The sequence below is a fragment of the Danio aesculapii genome, chromosome 1, assembly GCF_903798145.1.
Source record: "Danio aesculapii chromosome 1, fDanAes4.1, whole genome shotgun sequence".
Taxonomy (NCBI): Eukaryota; Metazoa; Chordata; class Actinopteri; order Cypriniformes; family Danionidae; genus Danio; species Danio aesculapii.
The window spans coordinates 49,002,918-49,020,919 of NC_079435.1; the positions used below are offsets into that span (position 1 = coordinate 49,002,918).

General features: G+C 34.8%; 1 protein-coding gene across 1 annotated transcript; it reads right to left on the bottom strand.

The window, feature by feature from the left end:
- Positions 1 to 85: 85 nt before the first annotated feature.
- Positions 86 to 17,738, bottom strand: tdrd7a (tudor domain containing 7 a). Its single transcript, XM_056449173.1, is given in 17 exon segments — positions 86 to 561; positions 1,798 to 1,958; positions 2,054 to 2,484; positions 4,060 to 4,170; positions 4,273 to 4,407; positions 6,432 to 6,515; positions 6,606 to 6,740; positions 6,914 to 7,116; positions 9,059 to 9,170; positions 11,139 to 11,325; positions 11,415 to 11,678; positions 13,120 to 13,550; positions 14,815 to 14,993; positions 16,717 to 16,796; positions 16,874 to 16,959; positions 16,961 to 17,028; positions 17,626 to 17,738. Coding segments are annotated over 17 exon segments (2,925 nt in total). The 5' UTR covers positions 17,663 to 17,738; the 3' UTR covers positions 86 to 340.
- Between the last annotated feature and the right edge of the window lie 264 nt (positions 17,739 to 18,002).

Genomic DNA, 18,002 nt, shown 5'->3' on the forward strand with positions numbered 1-18,002 from the left:
TACAACATAAAACACAGCAAACAAACCAAAGTGCAAAATCAAAAAGCACAAACGATGCTAAAGTATTAGTGTCTTTCACAAAAAAAAGCAAACCAAACTAAGACAAATGACCCTATTGCAAAGACAGTAAGGGTAGATGTTCAGGTAACAATTTATTATGGGAATGACATATTATTATTAACGACAAAAAATAAAGTCTCTTTGCCAATAGCGCTCAGAACGACAACTGATAACAGGAACGTACAAAAATAAAATGAGCTAACATGACATGCGTCCACCAAACACGTCTTGTGGATCAAGGTTTCAGCAAATGTACTGGGAAAGTGCAGTTCTGAGAGTCTCAAGCATCTCTGCTGATCTCATCTAAAAACTCCTTCATAATGTTGTGGATCCAGATGTCGTTGCTCTCCTGTGTGGTGTCCACTAGGTAGACTGAGATTTTGCGCTCCCAGGGCCACTCGCCCTCCTCAATGGACTCGATCTGGGCCACCAGAGGCTTTTTCTCCACATGGTTACGAAACACCATGGACGCTTCCTCACACCAGACCTCTTGCTTGACATCTGAAAACAAGCATTTCAGAGAAAAATCTGTCATAACATAATCGCAAGGATTGTAGCTGCATCTATTCGGTTTAGGGCTGATTTTACGAACTTAAGACCACTGTGAATAAAATTTCAGACTTAGAAAATTTCAGCCTATAATAAGTACATGGAGAACTTTTAAACATGTTATTGTAAGAAAGAGTTCTATTCAGGTGGACTGTTGATGATTGGATGAGTGTTGACCCAATTGGGTATGTTTACATATACAAATAAGGCCTGTGTAAAATTATTTAGGACCTATAACACAATATTTCAGTAAATTTAAGACTTAAGGCATAACACCCTGTGAACACCCTGGATTCTTCAGCTAAATGCCCTGAACTTGGATACAGATTCGCAACACTCTTCTTTGAACTGGTCTCCTACCATTATTGATTTAATTCACTGAATATAGATTATATAGATATTCTGTTAAGGCAATTATGCTGTAAATGTTCAGTTTCTTGCACAAACCAATCAATTAACTTAACAAGTCTTCACTGACTACGTTTACATGGACATCAGTAATCAAATTATTTGCTTTAATCTAATTAAGAGAATAATAAGACTAAGGTGTTTACATGAGTTGCTTTTTAAGCGTTCCTTTCATGATCCTGTTTTACATGTTATAGCACATAATTTGATTAACGCTGTACAAGAGTGATCTTACTAAGTAAGTTAGTAATTATACCCTTAGGAAAAAGAAGTATACTTAAGTAAAGGTCAAGTATAAAAGTATACTTTATTTAGTAGGTATACTAATATCAATGTACTAGTAGTGTACTTGAAATGTTCTTCCAGAAGCCCATAAAGATTCACTGCAGTGACAAAAGCTGCACACTTTGTGAATAAAAAATAAATGTTAATTTTTAGCTTGTACGGTTGTACAGTTCAAATAATGGTTCAGTTTTTTTTACTGCTGTCATTAGAAGAAACAAATTAACACCATGACTCCTTGTGTCTGTGTCAGTCTGAACAGCCACGCCGCACCTTCAACACATCCCCCCCCCACCCCTCCCAAAAAACAACGGTTAACCTAGGGGAAACACTGATATTTGATGTCTTGAGTACATTAGCAGCAAATTTACATTTATGAGTAAACTATGACTTTAAGCAATTTCAGAGCAAAAATGTCAAAAATTTGGGCTGAAAAAAGTCAAATCTATTAAAACATATTACTGTTTTAGCTCTAGTGGGCTCCAGCTTGTCTCTTACCAGCCAGCTGAGCAGAAATGCCCTGGAACGGTAGCTGCCTGAACTCCTCGATGAGCGGCTGGAGCTGGGAATAGTTGATCAATTCGTACTTCCCATAATCAAGTTCATACACAGACACCAAGCCATTGGTCAGGAGCCCCTTAACCAAAACACGATGCCAACTATAAATAAAGAGAAAGATCACAACAAAAAGAGAGTTAAGCATTTTCTGTAGAAGATGGAATAACTATGATCAGAGATACCATTCACATCTCACTTGTTGTCAATCTTGGCAGCATAGACGTTATTCTTCTGGATATCGACTGGGGTGACTTCCTGTTTATTGTAAAACAGAACCATCTCTCCCATCAGCACCACCAGCTTGTACAGATCCTGCCATGGTTGCAGCACAAAGTGTCCGGGGTGGCATGCGACAGACACAAACACATCCATATTCTGTCCAACCAGTGGTAAGTTCAACTGAGGGGGCAGTGTGAGGGCATTAGATGGAGCAGGAGATGAATCGGATGTGTCTCCTGCCTCAGGTGAGAACAGTTCTGAAGCCTTGTTGATCTTGCTGGCGTAGACGTCTTGCTTCCAGAAAGGACAGGAGGCGAGCTGGCGGTTTACACTGTCGTGAAGGTCGTGAGCCTCATTGCCACAGAAGAGGTAAATGTGCACAGTTCTGGTCTCGTCAAGCTTCACTATCTAAACACAAACAATAGTGTACATTGTAACAGTCTGTTTAGATGTCGTATGAATCTACAAGAACTTTCACTAAATGACCGAAAGAGTTCGACAGTCAGACCAAAGATGATTTAGATACTTTCAGCTTCTTAAGCCATCACAATTTATTTGCTTTAGTTCTGTGCTTAGAACTAAGCATAACGGTAATTTTTATAATTGAAATATCTACATCAGATAAGCTTTCCATTTTTGTATGATTTTGTTAGGATAGGATAATATATAGCCCAGATACAACAATTTTAAAAATATCAAAGGCCTCCAAAAAAAGAGAAAATTGGCATTAAATCTAATTTACCCCTTTTTCAAGATATAAGATACGTCTTTTGTGTCTCCAGAATGTGTCTGTAAAGTTTCAGCTCAAAACACCCATCACATTATTTATTATACCTTTCAGAATATTGGAATTATCTGCTTTAAACACACTGTAGCTGTTTTAGTGGCCTGTGCCTTTAATGCAGGTTCTCCCTGCCCACCGTTCCCATGTGCCTGTCAGAATGTGCCTCAATCTCCGCCTCTGCTGCATCAGATAAACAGCACAGTGACAGACATGAAGGAAGCAGATCTCATGTAACGTTTGTGAGAAATACTACAGTAAGAACTTTCCCAATGATTATTTGATGTATTTGTTGTGGAGTTAAAACGATGAGTCACACAATGTTGTTACAAAGTTCACACACACAGCGCTCACATTCAACTTTGCACTGTTTTTGCACACAAATGTGACAGGATACATGTTTATATCCACTGCTGTATGGATATTGGTTATGTTAATGTACAAAATAAACCTAATTTAGTGTCCACAAACCACCAAAAGCTGTGGTGATGAAGTAAAGCTGAAGTAAATTGATGTAATTCATTACACAAGGGCATGGTTTTAAAAACGTTTTAAACTCACTCCTGATCACATTTGATGATGATTTATGATCACAGCGAGCCGAACAGATCTTTAATCCCAGTTGCTTTGCGCACGTCCTGTCATGTTGATATGATTATACGTGTTACTACGGAGACATGTTAATATGCGGCGGTCAATACATTCGGTGGTAGGGAAAACCGCATTGCTACGTCACATTGCGGTGAGCCTCAAAATTTGAATCCTATTTTAACATCAGGAAATTTTAAGAAAAGAGACTTATTGTCTTTATAACACCCCATTATGACTGTGGACACACTATACTTGCACACAGTCCTGTCCAAACAGCTTACAAAAGATGATTTTCATTATAGGTGCCCTTTAATAAAAGTTCATAATAAAACTAATAAAAGTTTCACATTTTGATATAACTACAGTAGAAAATGTGCTAATGTCTTTATGCAGTGTAATCTTTACTTTATATTCTAATAATTATTGGGATACGAGAAAAAAATTGATGATTTTCACTCAATACAATGCATTGTTGGTGTCCTTCCATAGTCCATACCATAGTATCCTGCACCCACTTGTAAATAAAAATTAAAACTTCATCTAGTGTCTGTATAAGTTTCTAGTTTGACTGTACATCTCTAAGGGAACAACAATAACTTGATGATCAATACCTTCATGCAACTGGGAGCTTTGTTGTGCACAGTCTCTCTCAACCACAGGACAGCTTCAGGAGGCCAAACAGCCCTGTCCACATTCAGATCCTCCAGGAGACACTTTATAGCCTACAAAGGCAGAAACATGTATTTTCATTCATTAAGCAGACTAATGTGAAGCAGCATACACGTACAGCTGAATGGAAATGAATGCGAGGTGACTGCGTGTACCTGAGGAGGTATGGTGATGAGCTCTTTGAGGAAGATCGGTGGGATCTCTCTGAGCTCACTAACCTCCAGAGAAGCAGGAATCCCCAGATCCAAAAACAGGATGTCTAACACCTGACTGCCATGAAGGTTAATGATCTAAACATAGATGCAACCAACATTCAAATAAAATGTTTAAATTAAAAATATATATAGAAATAAATTATTTAAAACAATAAAATCACGTCAGGACTGTACATGAAAAAAAAACAAAACAAACATGGTTATATTTAGATCAGCAAAATGTAATGTAATATAAAGACAAGAATTTACACTGGATGACATGAATAGCTGTACATGGAAATGAGTAATAGTTGAATGACATTTAGACATTTAGCAGACGCTTTTATCCAAAGCGACTTACAAATGAGGACAAGGAAGCAATTTACACAACTATAAGAGCAGCAGTGAACAAGTGCTATAGACAAGTTTCAGGTGTGTAAAGTCCAAGAAGCAAAGCATAAATTTGAGAGGGCACAGTTAGTGGTATAGCCAGAGAGGCAGTTACAGATTAGGAGGGAAAGTGGAGACTAAATAGTTGAGTTTTTAGTCGTTTCTTGAATGCAGCAAGTGTTGTTTTGTAGGGAGTGCATCTACTAGGGCTGGGCGATAAATCAATTTTATCAATTAACTCGAGTGTGAAGTTTACATCGATTTGTTTGAATGAAAATCAGTTTTCATCCTAACACGTGACGCTCCCGTCTGGGTTCCTGTAGTTATAAATAAAAGCAATAAAATGCAACCCACTAGCCTAATGTGAGTAATTTATTTCAACTGATAAAACAGTTTTTAACAATAATTATGAGTTTACTTTTACTGTTGCTTACTTTCATGGTAATTATATAAACTGGTTTAATTTATATTTTTATAATTATAAAAGTTGATTTTATATATATATATATATATATATATATATATATATATATATATATATATATATATATATATATATATATATATATATATATATATATATATATATATATATATAGTTGATCTTTAAACGACAGCTTTTTACTTTAGCATTTATATACACACACATTATATAGGTTAATAACTTTCAACTCCAAGCATTTTTTGTCAGAAAAAAAAGGTCAAATTGCCGAGCCCTAAGCATCTGCATGAATAAAAATGCAGAATTTTTTTTTTCTTAAAGCAAGCGATTACTATTGATCTACATGGTGTTGTGGTCATAGGTGCTCAAATTTACACTGATATACATTTATTTTCAAACATTAAACAAATGAGCTTTTAGTCTAGTTAAAAACACACAAAGGTCCTAATGATTTTATGACTCTGGTTATTACCAATTGTACGAACACATTTCATTGTATATTTATTGAAGGAGTGGCACATTGCATTTCTAAATGCATGAGAGCAGCCTTTACTGTAAAATAAGAACACTGTATCATGTAGGCCTGTCACAATAATCAATATATCGTACAACACGCATCCATGTCCTCAATAATTGTTGGTAGTGCAATATATATTGCCCATTTATAAATAAAAAAACCCTGTTCTAACCACATTTTAGCTGATTGTGCAGCACCTCCATCTCTACTGGAGGTGTCAGTGTTAGTATGGTTAAAAAACACTGTAGTATGTAATATAAATTACTAAAGTATATTTTCATGTGGATGCATGATGACTGAAAATAGATCTGTTACTTTTTTCTAGTTCTTTTTACCTTGGACATTTATGTTAAAATTTATTATTTATTTGTTTAGGATATCCGTTTTCACATTCTGATTCTAATGCCTGCTTATTAAATTGTTCAAACGACTATAATTAAAATAAATATTCTTAAAAATATATTATGTGTTCTTTGGAAGAGTGTACTTGCATTGTGATGCTATTATAGCGTCAAAATGGTCTTAATATTACAATAATTTCGTTTATCGCAATAAATTTTGTTACTATATATCGTACCATCAAAAATAGATATCGTGACAGGCCAAGTATCATGTGTATAAATAAACTATGTGGGTTGCAGCACTTGCAGTTTGATAACTATAGTTTAGATTCTACTTTGATATACCTTGCAGTCCTAATTTCCAATTAAATGATTATGTGGAGAGTTAAAATACGACATGAGTGTTGAAGAGAAACACAGAACAACTCACCTCTGCTCTTGCCCATTTGCCTTTGTATTTGGCTAGACACACTTTCCCGCAGAACGGTCTGGACACCAACAGCTCCCATGTTAACTTATAAACAAATAAACGACATGTAATCCTCCCACAATCACATAAACCTCCAAACAACAATCTCAAAATCGTTGAATTGAACAATTTTACCTGAGAGATGAAATGTGCCTCAATCTTGTCCATGATGTCTTTGAGTTTGGCCTGGCCTCGAGAAGGCAACTGACAGTAAACACTGCCATCAGAGCACACATTTGTGACACACACGTTTGCATATACACTGTTCACCTGAAGAGCAAAGACGGAGGAAAACACGCCTTTTTTTGTTTTAAATGTTTAATTATATATATATATATATATATATATATATATATATATATATATATATATATATATATATATATATATATATATATATATATATATATATATATATATATTTATTTGTAAAGCTCACAGACCTGTAGAGGATTCTCCATGGACTTATCCTGCAGGGCCTTCAAGCATACAGCGGTCACATTGACATCATAGTTCTCTGAAGTGTCATACAGCACAACAAGTGGCATATCTTCTCGCTCCACAATCTCAGCCAGCAGCGATCGACCGACAGCTAATGACTGCAGAGTCTTCAGAACGACCACATTTGTGCTGAATGGTTCCAGACCTAAAAACAGGGTTCATACACATTTTTACTACTAAAATTCAAAACTGAATTTCAAAACTTTCAGGTAAATATTCATGACCTTGGTCACATAATCAGCAAATGTCTATTATGCTTGGTATGGTGGTGGCTAAAAGTGTGATCTAGATGGATTGGAAGTCCATTTTATCACCTACTTTTCATAAATGGCTGACTGAAACGGTTGCTGCTCTTAAGCTTGAAAGAACTCATTTTGCAAGGGAAGATGCTTCTAAAAAGTTTGAAAAAAAAATCTATGGCCTCTTCCTTGCTTCTTTTTAAAAAGTTGAAAGTAGGGCACTTTTGATTCATGGACACTTTTACTTAATTTTTCCATTCTCCATTTTCAATATTTTGAGTTTGACCAAGTAGAACTTGATTGCCTGTATTATTTATTCTCTGTGGTGCATGTTTGGATGGACTAATGTTTTTTTTTTATTTCACATCTTAGTTAAACAGTTTTTTTATTATAATTTTTATAAAGAATATAAGATTGTGTAAATGTTTTTGTTCTGTTATGTGCTTATAAAAACTAATATTTTAATTAAAAAATATTTATGACCCAATGTAATGTAATGTAATACATGTGGTAAATAGAAAAATGCAAGTTCAGATTTTTTACAGCATATCAAAAAATATGTGACAATCTATGTAGTCTATTTATTTTTATATCTGTAAAATAGTTTTGAGAAAGTGTCTTGCTGTGAAATTCTTTTAGAAATGTTGCCTTGTGTTTTCATGAGACTTGTAATCGTACAAATGAGCTTTTAGAACCCACAGTATTTTTCCCCTGTAGTTAGAGATTGTTTCTGGACACCACACTCAAAATATAGTTTGAATTACGATGAATGCAAGAGGCGAAGCTGAAACTGCAAGTTGCTTTTTTACCCTTCACAAACAACATCACGTGAAAAGATGAAATGTGCAATTGTATTTAAAATGTACCCAATGATTTTATTAATCATCTCAAATATATTCAAGTACACAGATATTTTTAACTAATTTCCATGACTTTTCCGAAATATTTTTGGTTTATTTGTTTTCTAAAATCGTTTTTCCAGGCCTGGACTGTATAAACTAGGGCTGCACGATATTGGAAAAATCTGACATTGCAATATTTTGCTTTGCTACGATGTATATTGCGATATGAATGAAATTTCTTTAGATGATTTGAATAGCTCTATTTGAAAAAGATTTCATCAATTTAGATCGACTTGGATGATCAAGTCTTTTTCTATGCAGTGCATCAGCATAAATTATAATAAAGTACAAGCATATATAAATACATAAACAGTGCTTTAGGGCTTTTTAGGGAGTCTAACAGTATTCAAGGACAGAAATTGAACTATCAAATGTAAAATAACAAGGTCATCGCTGTATAAATAATTAAAAAAATACTAATATTTAATAGGCTAATCGATTTTTCTTATAATCTTTAATAAATTATATAACATTATCCTGCGGTGTGACTATTTCAGATATACACATTGCGATAACTACGCTCAAATGATATATTGATCAGCCCTAGTATGAACACTCTAAAAAAAACAAAGACCAAGAATCTGAACACAAAAACTAATTATATCAGATAAAGGCCAAACTATTCTGCTGAATTGAGCTCATGTGGTAAAAAAAAAATGCAACTACATGTTAGAGCGCAAAACTTGTGATTGGTTGGCTTGGACACAACGGCATGGCAAATACACTTTGGCAGTTTCCGCCTCTCTCATCATTAATTTGAGTGCGAGCATGAGCTACTTCTACAGTAGCATCACACTGCTCAACAGGTTTACACTGCCTACTAGTTTTTGCTAGTAATGTTATTGCCAGAGCAGCACAGACAGAACGCAGCAAATACTTGACACAGAAGTACAAATCAGCTTAATACCATGTCACACATATAACATAGAATTCTCATGAAAACTACCTGCAAGCTGACATGTGGTTGCCTGGAAGGGAAGAGTCAGGAACTGATCTCTCAGCTGGAAAATCGTCTTCCTGCTAACCAAATCAAAGAAGCCGTGATCCAAAAAGTAAACCTAAAAAAGAAAGAATTTGAATGAAATTTAATGCAAATCGACTTCTGTTAATTCGCTCAAGCATTACTTGCCATTTAGAGAAAGATATATAGTACAGTAGGGCTCGAAAACTAACTTATAGTATTATGTTTCCATGAAACAGAACATAAAACAAGAAAACATTTAGAAGCAACACATTTAGAAGCAACACAGCATTAAATGACAAAGAAAAGGATCAAAAGCACTGCAAAATCCAGTGAGAAGTGTTAAAGTTTGGTGCAGTTTTCTGTGTTTCTTGGTGAACTAGTTAAAATTGAGATGAAACAAAAGCACAATTGTGAAAAACAGGAGAAACACTGGGCCAAGACAATACATTTGGAAGGGTATTACAATTGAACAAGCTTTTTAACACCAAGCACTTTCATCTCACATTTAATTAATGAAATAATCAGCTTTTGAAGTTTAATAATGCCATTAAGCTTTATAACAATTCAGAGTTTCCCCTCTTAAAATTTAAGCTCTCTTAGGCCCCGTTGACACTGTCAGGTCTTGATGCCCAATTCGGATTTGTTGCCTATATCTGATTTTTTTGCCTGTCTGTTTACATGTTCTTTTAATTGAGACCTATATCCAATTCACGCGTTTACACTTGCTATACAATTTACGACGTCGCGCACGCGTAAAGGTGGGTTCTAGCATACGTGCCACACTAGCCACGATGGAAGAAATTGTCTTGCTTTTAGCTCTGCTAAAGTTCGAAGTTCACGCAACTTTAAAATGATTTTGAGGCGGAGGAGGGAAAGGGCCTTCATCGCAGCTTGCGCCAATGGTTTATATATGGTGTCCTCCACCATTCAGAGGAATTTATGGGTACGAGAGCAAATTGACCACTTTCCTCTTTTGTTGATGTTTACCGTGTCAGCATCTCCACACACGCTCTTCCTTCTACGTTATTTAACCGTTGAGAAGTACCACATTGTTGCCAGGTTAATGACGTACAAAACGGAATGCCTCAATAAATCCGATCTGCCTGTTTACATGATAGTCGCATTGTCACATATTCGATTTATATCTGATTTATTTCCACATATGAAGGAGGCCTGAAACCGGTCTCTGAATATCCGAATGCGTGTTTACACGGTCATAGAACAGATCTGATTTGTGTGTCATATGAGAAAAAAAATCGGAATTGGTTCACATTTAACTGGCAGTGTAAACGGGGCCTTATAATGCGAGTTCAGACTTGTTTTGCTAGTACTTTGAGCTGCATTTGACACCTTGTTTGGTCATTGAACTTTTCTGTAGTGCAGGGTTTAACAAAATGCTAATAAATCCCTCATTCTATTTTCTTAGTAATGCATCTTTAAAAGTATTAACTTAAGGCTGGCTCACACTGCGATTTTTTTATAATCCTGAATGAATGTAGCATGTCAGACTGCACGAACATGGCTCCCATGTCACACTGTAAGATCTCAGCTGTCATAAAGTAAGACTGAACGACAACGAAGACGCACAAAACATGAAAGAAAACGCCCACGGAGTTTGACGTCATCCACCCATGACACTTTCACTATCCCGCGTTCTGATTTCTCACAGCAAACGTAAACACTCTGTAGCGGCATTTTTGCAAACGGCGTCTCAATAATAAAACCAGGAAGAAAAAAACTGTTTTGGCATTTCCCCGCTGTCATTTGAGCTGTCACATAGATTGTGTCATCAAATTCAGAGCTCCTATTGGTTCTTGTACTGACACTCATTGAAGCTTTTGTCACACTGCCGGAGTGTGTCTGAAATCTTCATTTCAGGAATCTTTTAGGATTTCCCAAATTTGTTTCAGATGACAAAATCGTGGGTGAAATCTCACATTGTGAGCAGGGCTTTAGAAAAAGAAGACGGAAGATGAAAATAAGTTATAGTATAAAAGTATGTTGGCTTTCTCAAGCCACCATAAGTCTGTTTTTATATATTGCGAGAAAATCTCTGTACTACCTTAACTTTGTCCTCTGAGAGCTGGTGGACTTGAGCTCTCAGCATAGCACCATCGCTACTAGCTACTGCCACGAGCTGTCCAACTTTTGGTGAAAGAAGACAAAGTCCTGCTCCAATTTTGTTATAGAAGTTTTGCATCTCCTCTTCCATCATCTCTAGAGATTTAGAGTAGCCTTCGCCCGCAAACCTAAAAAAACAGCAACAATTTTAAACAAAGCAGATGTACCAGAGATGTATTATGTATTAATAGTACAGTTCTGATTTAGTTGGTGCTACCTGACTACAACGTTGTTGGTGCTGCTGATCTCGATCACTAAAACCGAGTGAAAGTCTGTGGGCGGTATAATGAGAGGAGGAACATGCGGGTTGCTGGTGCAGGGTAGGACCAATGGTGGTGGGCGAGAACGAGGCTGCGTCTGCACCTGGCACGGCAGTGTGTAGAGTATGGCTCTCTTTCGATTGTCTGGCATCGGGTATTCAACCATACATGTATCTGCCAACAGAGACAGATCCTCCAGGACATATTGTGGAAATGCACAGCTGAGACACAAGAACAGAAATTAAAGTATTTCAGAGGATGCCCACTGTAAGAGAAAAAAAAGAGAGATAGCCATCATGTTTTTTAAAAAAACTATTTACTGATGCCTGCTATAGGGCTGACCGATTTGGCCTAAAATCAAAATCTTGATGATTTGAACATTTTAACTCGATTACGATTAATGAACGATGATTTTATTTATTTTGCCCTTAAAGTTCACTGACAGATTTTGTACAGTAAATATGCTCACATATTACAAGTGAGAGATTTTTGAATGAAGGGTGCATTACTTGATTTTAAAATAATTGAAGGAAACGCACACTATTATCTATGATTATTTCATGAACATCAATGTTGAACAACTGAAATTAAACACACCTTGCCTGAAGTCACAAATAAATAGCTTGCACTTTTGAAAACAAAATAGTTTCAATGTATTTCATATTAAAAGTAAAAAATAAGCAATTTGTCTTCTAAATAAAACAACTCTTGTATATCCTGTAAATAATATTTTAAACAATGCATTTCTTGCATCTTCTGTAAACAAATGTTTTAATATCAAATAATCATTTTGATGTAATGGAAAATATGCCGTCTCAAGACTTCTCTGGCACAGCTTCCAATCATCGTTAATGTAGTGCAAAGTAACACAAAAGTAACAGAGTGGGGTCACGTGACTCCACACACGGTAAGGTAATTGAAAAAAATTGACCTGGAAAAAAATTGATCGATTATTGGTTCTGAATGTCAATTTCAATTAATCTCCCAGACCTAGCCTGATATGAAATCATTATTAAAAAAAATCATACAAAAGATTGGAATTGGTATGATTAAACTTTTTAAAGACATTAGTTACTGTATATTCATCAAGGTTGAATAAAGAATAAAATATGACAAAAATATTAACACTACGGTACAATATTTATATTAAATTTTAACTTATTTTCTTTAATTATTTTTATTTACTAACAATTTCGTCAAAAAATGATCCACTTTGAAATTTGAAATCCACTTTGAAAGTTCAAATTAAGAAAGAAAATATAAAATAAAAAATGAAAGACGTTTATTGTTTGCTAAATGCAGTCTAAAAGGAAACTGTATCAATAAAATGTTGTTAGTGCATTATTTTAGGGCTGCAAGACATTGAAAAAAACAACATTAAAAAAATAATAATAAAATTAAAAAAATATTTAAAAAAATATATAAAATTGAATAATTCTCTATCTATCTATCTATCTATCTATCTATCTATCTATCTATCTATCTATCTATCTATCTATCTATCTATCTATCTATCTATCTATCTATCTATCTATCTATCTATCTATCTATCTTTTTTTATAAGGGTTATTGAAATTAATCGCAATTTGAAACGTCGCAATTAGTTAAATCACAAGAGGCATTGCAAAGTGAAAAAGTAGGCAACATACAACGTTTTCCTACCCAAAGGCCTCCTGGAAAAGCTGAGGAAGTGCATGAGCCCACAGGCCCTGGCTGTATTTATTGAGCAGCTGCCGCAGCTTCTCCTTGAGCTCTGGAGTCAGAGGCTGGTGAGCTGGTGGAGTGGAGGGAGGGGTGATGGGCGAGGGGGGCTGAGTTTTGGAGGTTTCAGAGAGAGTAAACTCCATCATGGTGGAGTTAGGTGATGTTGGACTCAGGGGTGTCTGGGATTTGGGGGTTGACTGAGGGATGTTAATAGCAAGAGTTCTGAAAGTGCGGGTAGTTTTCTGAGTAAGTGTTGGCTGTTTTGATGAGGCAGTGTTAGGAGACTGCTTGCATGGTGATTTAACTGGCACAGGGCTTGCTTTTGGGACTGGTTCCAAGAAAGGATACACCAGACGGTCCACTATATTATTGCTGCGCGGCTTCTCAACCTAAGGACAGATAAGAGAAACAAAACAAACATCTTATAACACCTATTAAAATCGTGTACACTTTTATTTATTTGTCCTTGTGTCATTTCTAGATGAGCGTTCATTTTGACGTTTAAAAAATTAACAAGAACTTTTTCTGCAAGAGGTTTTATAGTGACCTCTTTTTATTTATTATTAAAAATTTGTATTATTAAATTATATCCAGGGTTCAAACACATTTTACTAAAATTTCATGGCTTTTAAGTAAATTTTAATGCTTACAGATACATAATAAATCATAATAATAACAATGCATGTTTAAAATTTATTACACGATATTGAAAAACACACAGCAATTTATTTAGTTTGAATTCATTTTTCTATCTATGTAAATTGTATTGAAATAATGCTTACACAGCACTAATAATGTGAAAATATTTAGTACAGACAACTAACCTATAGAAAATACGCATAGAAAATGCCATATCAAAATTCCATGACTTTTCCATGACTGCATATATTAGGGATGCAACGGTTCTTGGTAAAAAATCGTATCATCCCATTGTCCTCCCACGGTCCGGTGCGCCCTGTGATCCGTGGTTCAGTTTGCTTAAGTTTTGTTCACTATGATAGTGCTGATAAGTGATAATGAAGCTCTCTGGAATAATTGTTAATAGAAATGCGTTGCTGCCTTGGTAATGTCAAAAGAAGGAATCATTAATCAATACTCTAAAAGAGCTCAATTATTAAGAGGTGTTGACATAATTATTATCTGCATAATTTGTTGAGACTGTGTCAAAATGTAAAACAGAAAAAAGGGGAAGTTTAAGCTTTTTCTCTCTTTGTTTTTCTTAAGCCTTTTATTTGAACATACAATTTACAAAATGCCCTATTTGTATTGACTTAATGAGAACATTTTAATCTACAGTCATATGTGTGAAGCCTATTGCATTGTCAGATGTTTGTTACCCAATAAATATGTATATTGTTCTTCGAATTTTTCTGTAGCCATTTTTTTCTAAACATAGCACAAACCGTACTGTACCGAAACCGTGACTCTAAAACCATGATACATACCGAACCATGAATACATTGAACCATTGCACCCCTAGTTTTTTTTAATCCAATTAAATGTTTGTTAATAATAATAATAATAATAATAATAATAAAAAAAATAATAAGCCCTGATAAAATAACCTATTGTAGTTAAAAAAGGAAAAGGATTAGACAGAGAGAAGCATGGTGGATTTTTGTAGTTGTGTGTTGTCTATTTCAGTTTTCTCACAGTGCAAATGTGTGTCCACTTCTCTACTTCCTTAAGCAGGTGAAGATCTTCCTGGAACATGTTCTTGTAGAGCTGAGGGATTTTAGACAGCCAGACTCCACTGTAGTATTTCTGCAAAAGCTGTTTGATTCGACCCTGAACCAGCTCAACATCAGCTCGGTTCACAGGCTTCTGCTGAGCTGAAGACAGCAACACAAACAAACATCACATCGAATTTAAACCGCTTATACACCTTAAGCAATCTAAGGCTAAACTGGTATATGCCGAACAAATACAATTTTAGCAACCCAGAGATTAAGACCAATCTGGTTTCTTCCAAAAAAAAACAACAAGATATTTTAGATAAATCAGTTTTTAGTTGCAGATAATGAGTTATGTAAACAACAAAAAGTTTATGCTTGGAGGTTTTGTACATCAAGTTAATCTTCAAAAACAAAACCTTGTAGTAACCACAGAGCTTATGCAACAGCAAAAAAACGAACATTAATAGAATGATTATAGAAAAATAAAACAGAAAAAATGCTAATTTACTTTTTTTTTATATATTTTTTCTCAATTGCTTTGGCACATTTTTTGAAACAATTTAACATTTTCTAAACTGTGAGTGCAAATGTCAAAACAGTTTGATGGAACGTCAGAACCTTATTGCATTTCTGCAAAATGGAGTTACTCACCCAAAACATTTCATTCATGCTTCAAAATCTATTTATCATGTCAGTAATTTGTCATCAAATCATAAAGTGTATTTGTTATCGTGTGAGCCTTGCAGGTCAAAATTAGTTGTTTTTTTTAGCAAGACAGTCAATCAAGAACATTAAGATTAAAAAAAACTTATATCTGTTGAAAAGAATCAATAGTACATAGACAAAAATATGAACATTTGTATTCATACAGTACATTTATTTTTGTATGAATGTATAACATTTAAAGTGCAATCTTGTTTGTTCAATTACTGTACTGTATATTTCATATTTCTTACTGTATGTTACCACAAATAAACAAAAACAATACAACAAAATAGCATCTATGAAAAAAAAATATTCTTGTGGACATCCTGTCGCTCTTGTTAGCCTTGCCAGAGATTACTCGTCTTCCAATTGCTCTTCCACAAGCATGTTGATGCAGTTTAGGATTGTGGAAGTTCTCCATTCTCAAAAAAAGGTAGTGATTGTGCTGTGGGCAATCTACACATACACATACATATATATAGGCATATATATACATATATATATATCTACATATATATATATATATATATATATATATATATATATATATATATATATATATATATATATATATATATATATATATATATACATACATACATACATACATACATACATATATACATGTATATTTATGCTCCCAAAACTGATTGGTTAAACAGATGATGTAAATTGCATTGCAATTACAAGTAATTTACCAATTTAGCAGACATTACAATGTCAGCATTAGATATTTAGGGTATAACTGTGCATATATAAATGTTTGATAATTGAATAGATTGTTTTAGTGTGATTACTTACACACTGAAAAATGAGTGAGAAGTTGTGGAAAGTTTAAATAAAAACTGACTCATCAGTTTTGATCAACCGGCCATATGCAATCAGTTTTTGTGCAAACTACAGAAAATAGTACCTACTGTTTGCACACATGCACCAAAGCATTTGCTTAAACCAATAAGAAACACCACGCTTAAGTGAAAAATAAGCTAATAGTTCAGAGTTTTAAACTTATTGGTTTGAAAAATAAAAATTTAAATCGAGAACTGAGCCAAAGCAATTGAGAAAAACTGTAAATGATATTTTTTCTACAGCGTATCAGGGCAGAAAAAGTTTTAGATTTGGTACTAACTTGGGTTATTTTTAAATATTTTTCACTGCACAAAGTAATGCTTACCTGGTGTCCCACTGGTCTTTTTGGGCGGAGTCTTTATATTTGTATTGATTTTGTTGAGTACAAACGAAGTCTTCTCAGGCCTAAAATCATACACATATTTGGATTTATTGAGAATCTTTTAGTCTGATGATCAAGTGTTTTGTCTCACGTCACTCACACTGGTGATTTCCTGTTCATCTGCCAAGCTGGAGCCCTAGAAGAGGGCAGGTCGGTACTGTAAAGCTTCCGCTGGGTAGAGTAAAAAACTCGTCACAGAGCCTCGACCGGGATGAGTCATGTTGCTCGGTTGCCGCAGAGACAAGCGAGGTTTGACTGCAAAGACCAAAACAGTTCAACCAAACCAATAAACAAGCACATACCTCTAAGGCCTGCATGACAGTGCTGGATGCTAAACAGTTTGTAGCAATAGGCTGCAATCGCAACCAACTGGCACTGATATTCAGCCCACGTATACAGACAAGCTTGGTGGGCAAAGGGAGAGCAATAAAACCTTTTAATAAGCTCCCTTTTGGGATGTGGGCACACAAACTAGCATTTCCAAATGTCAAAAAGTTAAACGTACAAGGGCGATTAGATAAATTATGGCATAGTTCACACAAAAATGAAAATTCTGTCATTATTTACTCACCCTTGACTTTTATGAGTTTTTTTCTGCTGAACACAAAGGAAGATATTTTGAAAAAAGCTATGGTAGTCTTTGTCTTCCATAAGTCAATGGTTACAGGTTTTTATCTTTCTTCAAAATATCTTCTTTGAGTTCAACAGAAGAAAGAAACTCATAAATGTTTGAAACCACTTGAGGGACATTAAATAGTAAGAATATTTTAATTTGAGGTAAACAATTCCTTAAATTCTTCAATTCCAAACTGAATTATTAAAACTCTTCTTGTTTGTGTATTTGGATGTTACCATTATGTGAAAATAGATGGGAAGTCCTCGTTCTCATTCGGAATTTTAATAATTTAGAGCAGCCGGTCTTCTTCACATCCTTCTGCCGGGCGACCAGCTGTGCGATGTGTGCCGTCTCCTCACACACGCCAGCAAAACACATCACCTACAATCAGACAAGCCCATTTCATTTTAGTTTGGCTTTGACATGCTACATTACATAGACTGTGGACTGTAATATCAAGGTTAAACACCTGAAAATTACTTTTTCATTGAGTTTAGCAGGGTTATTTTGGCAACAAGATGCTATTATAGTTTTTAAATTGCCAGTTTAATTAATTTTTTTCTGACATTTTCATTTTGGTTGTGTGTATATTTTATTGAAATTTTCTTTGTTT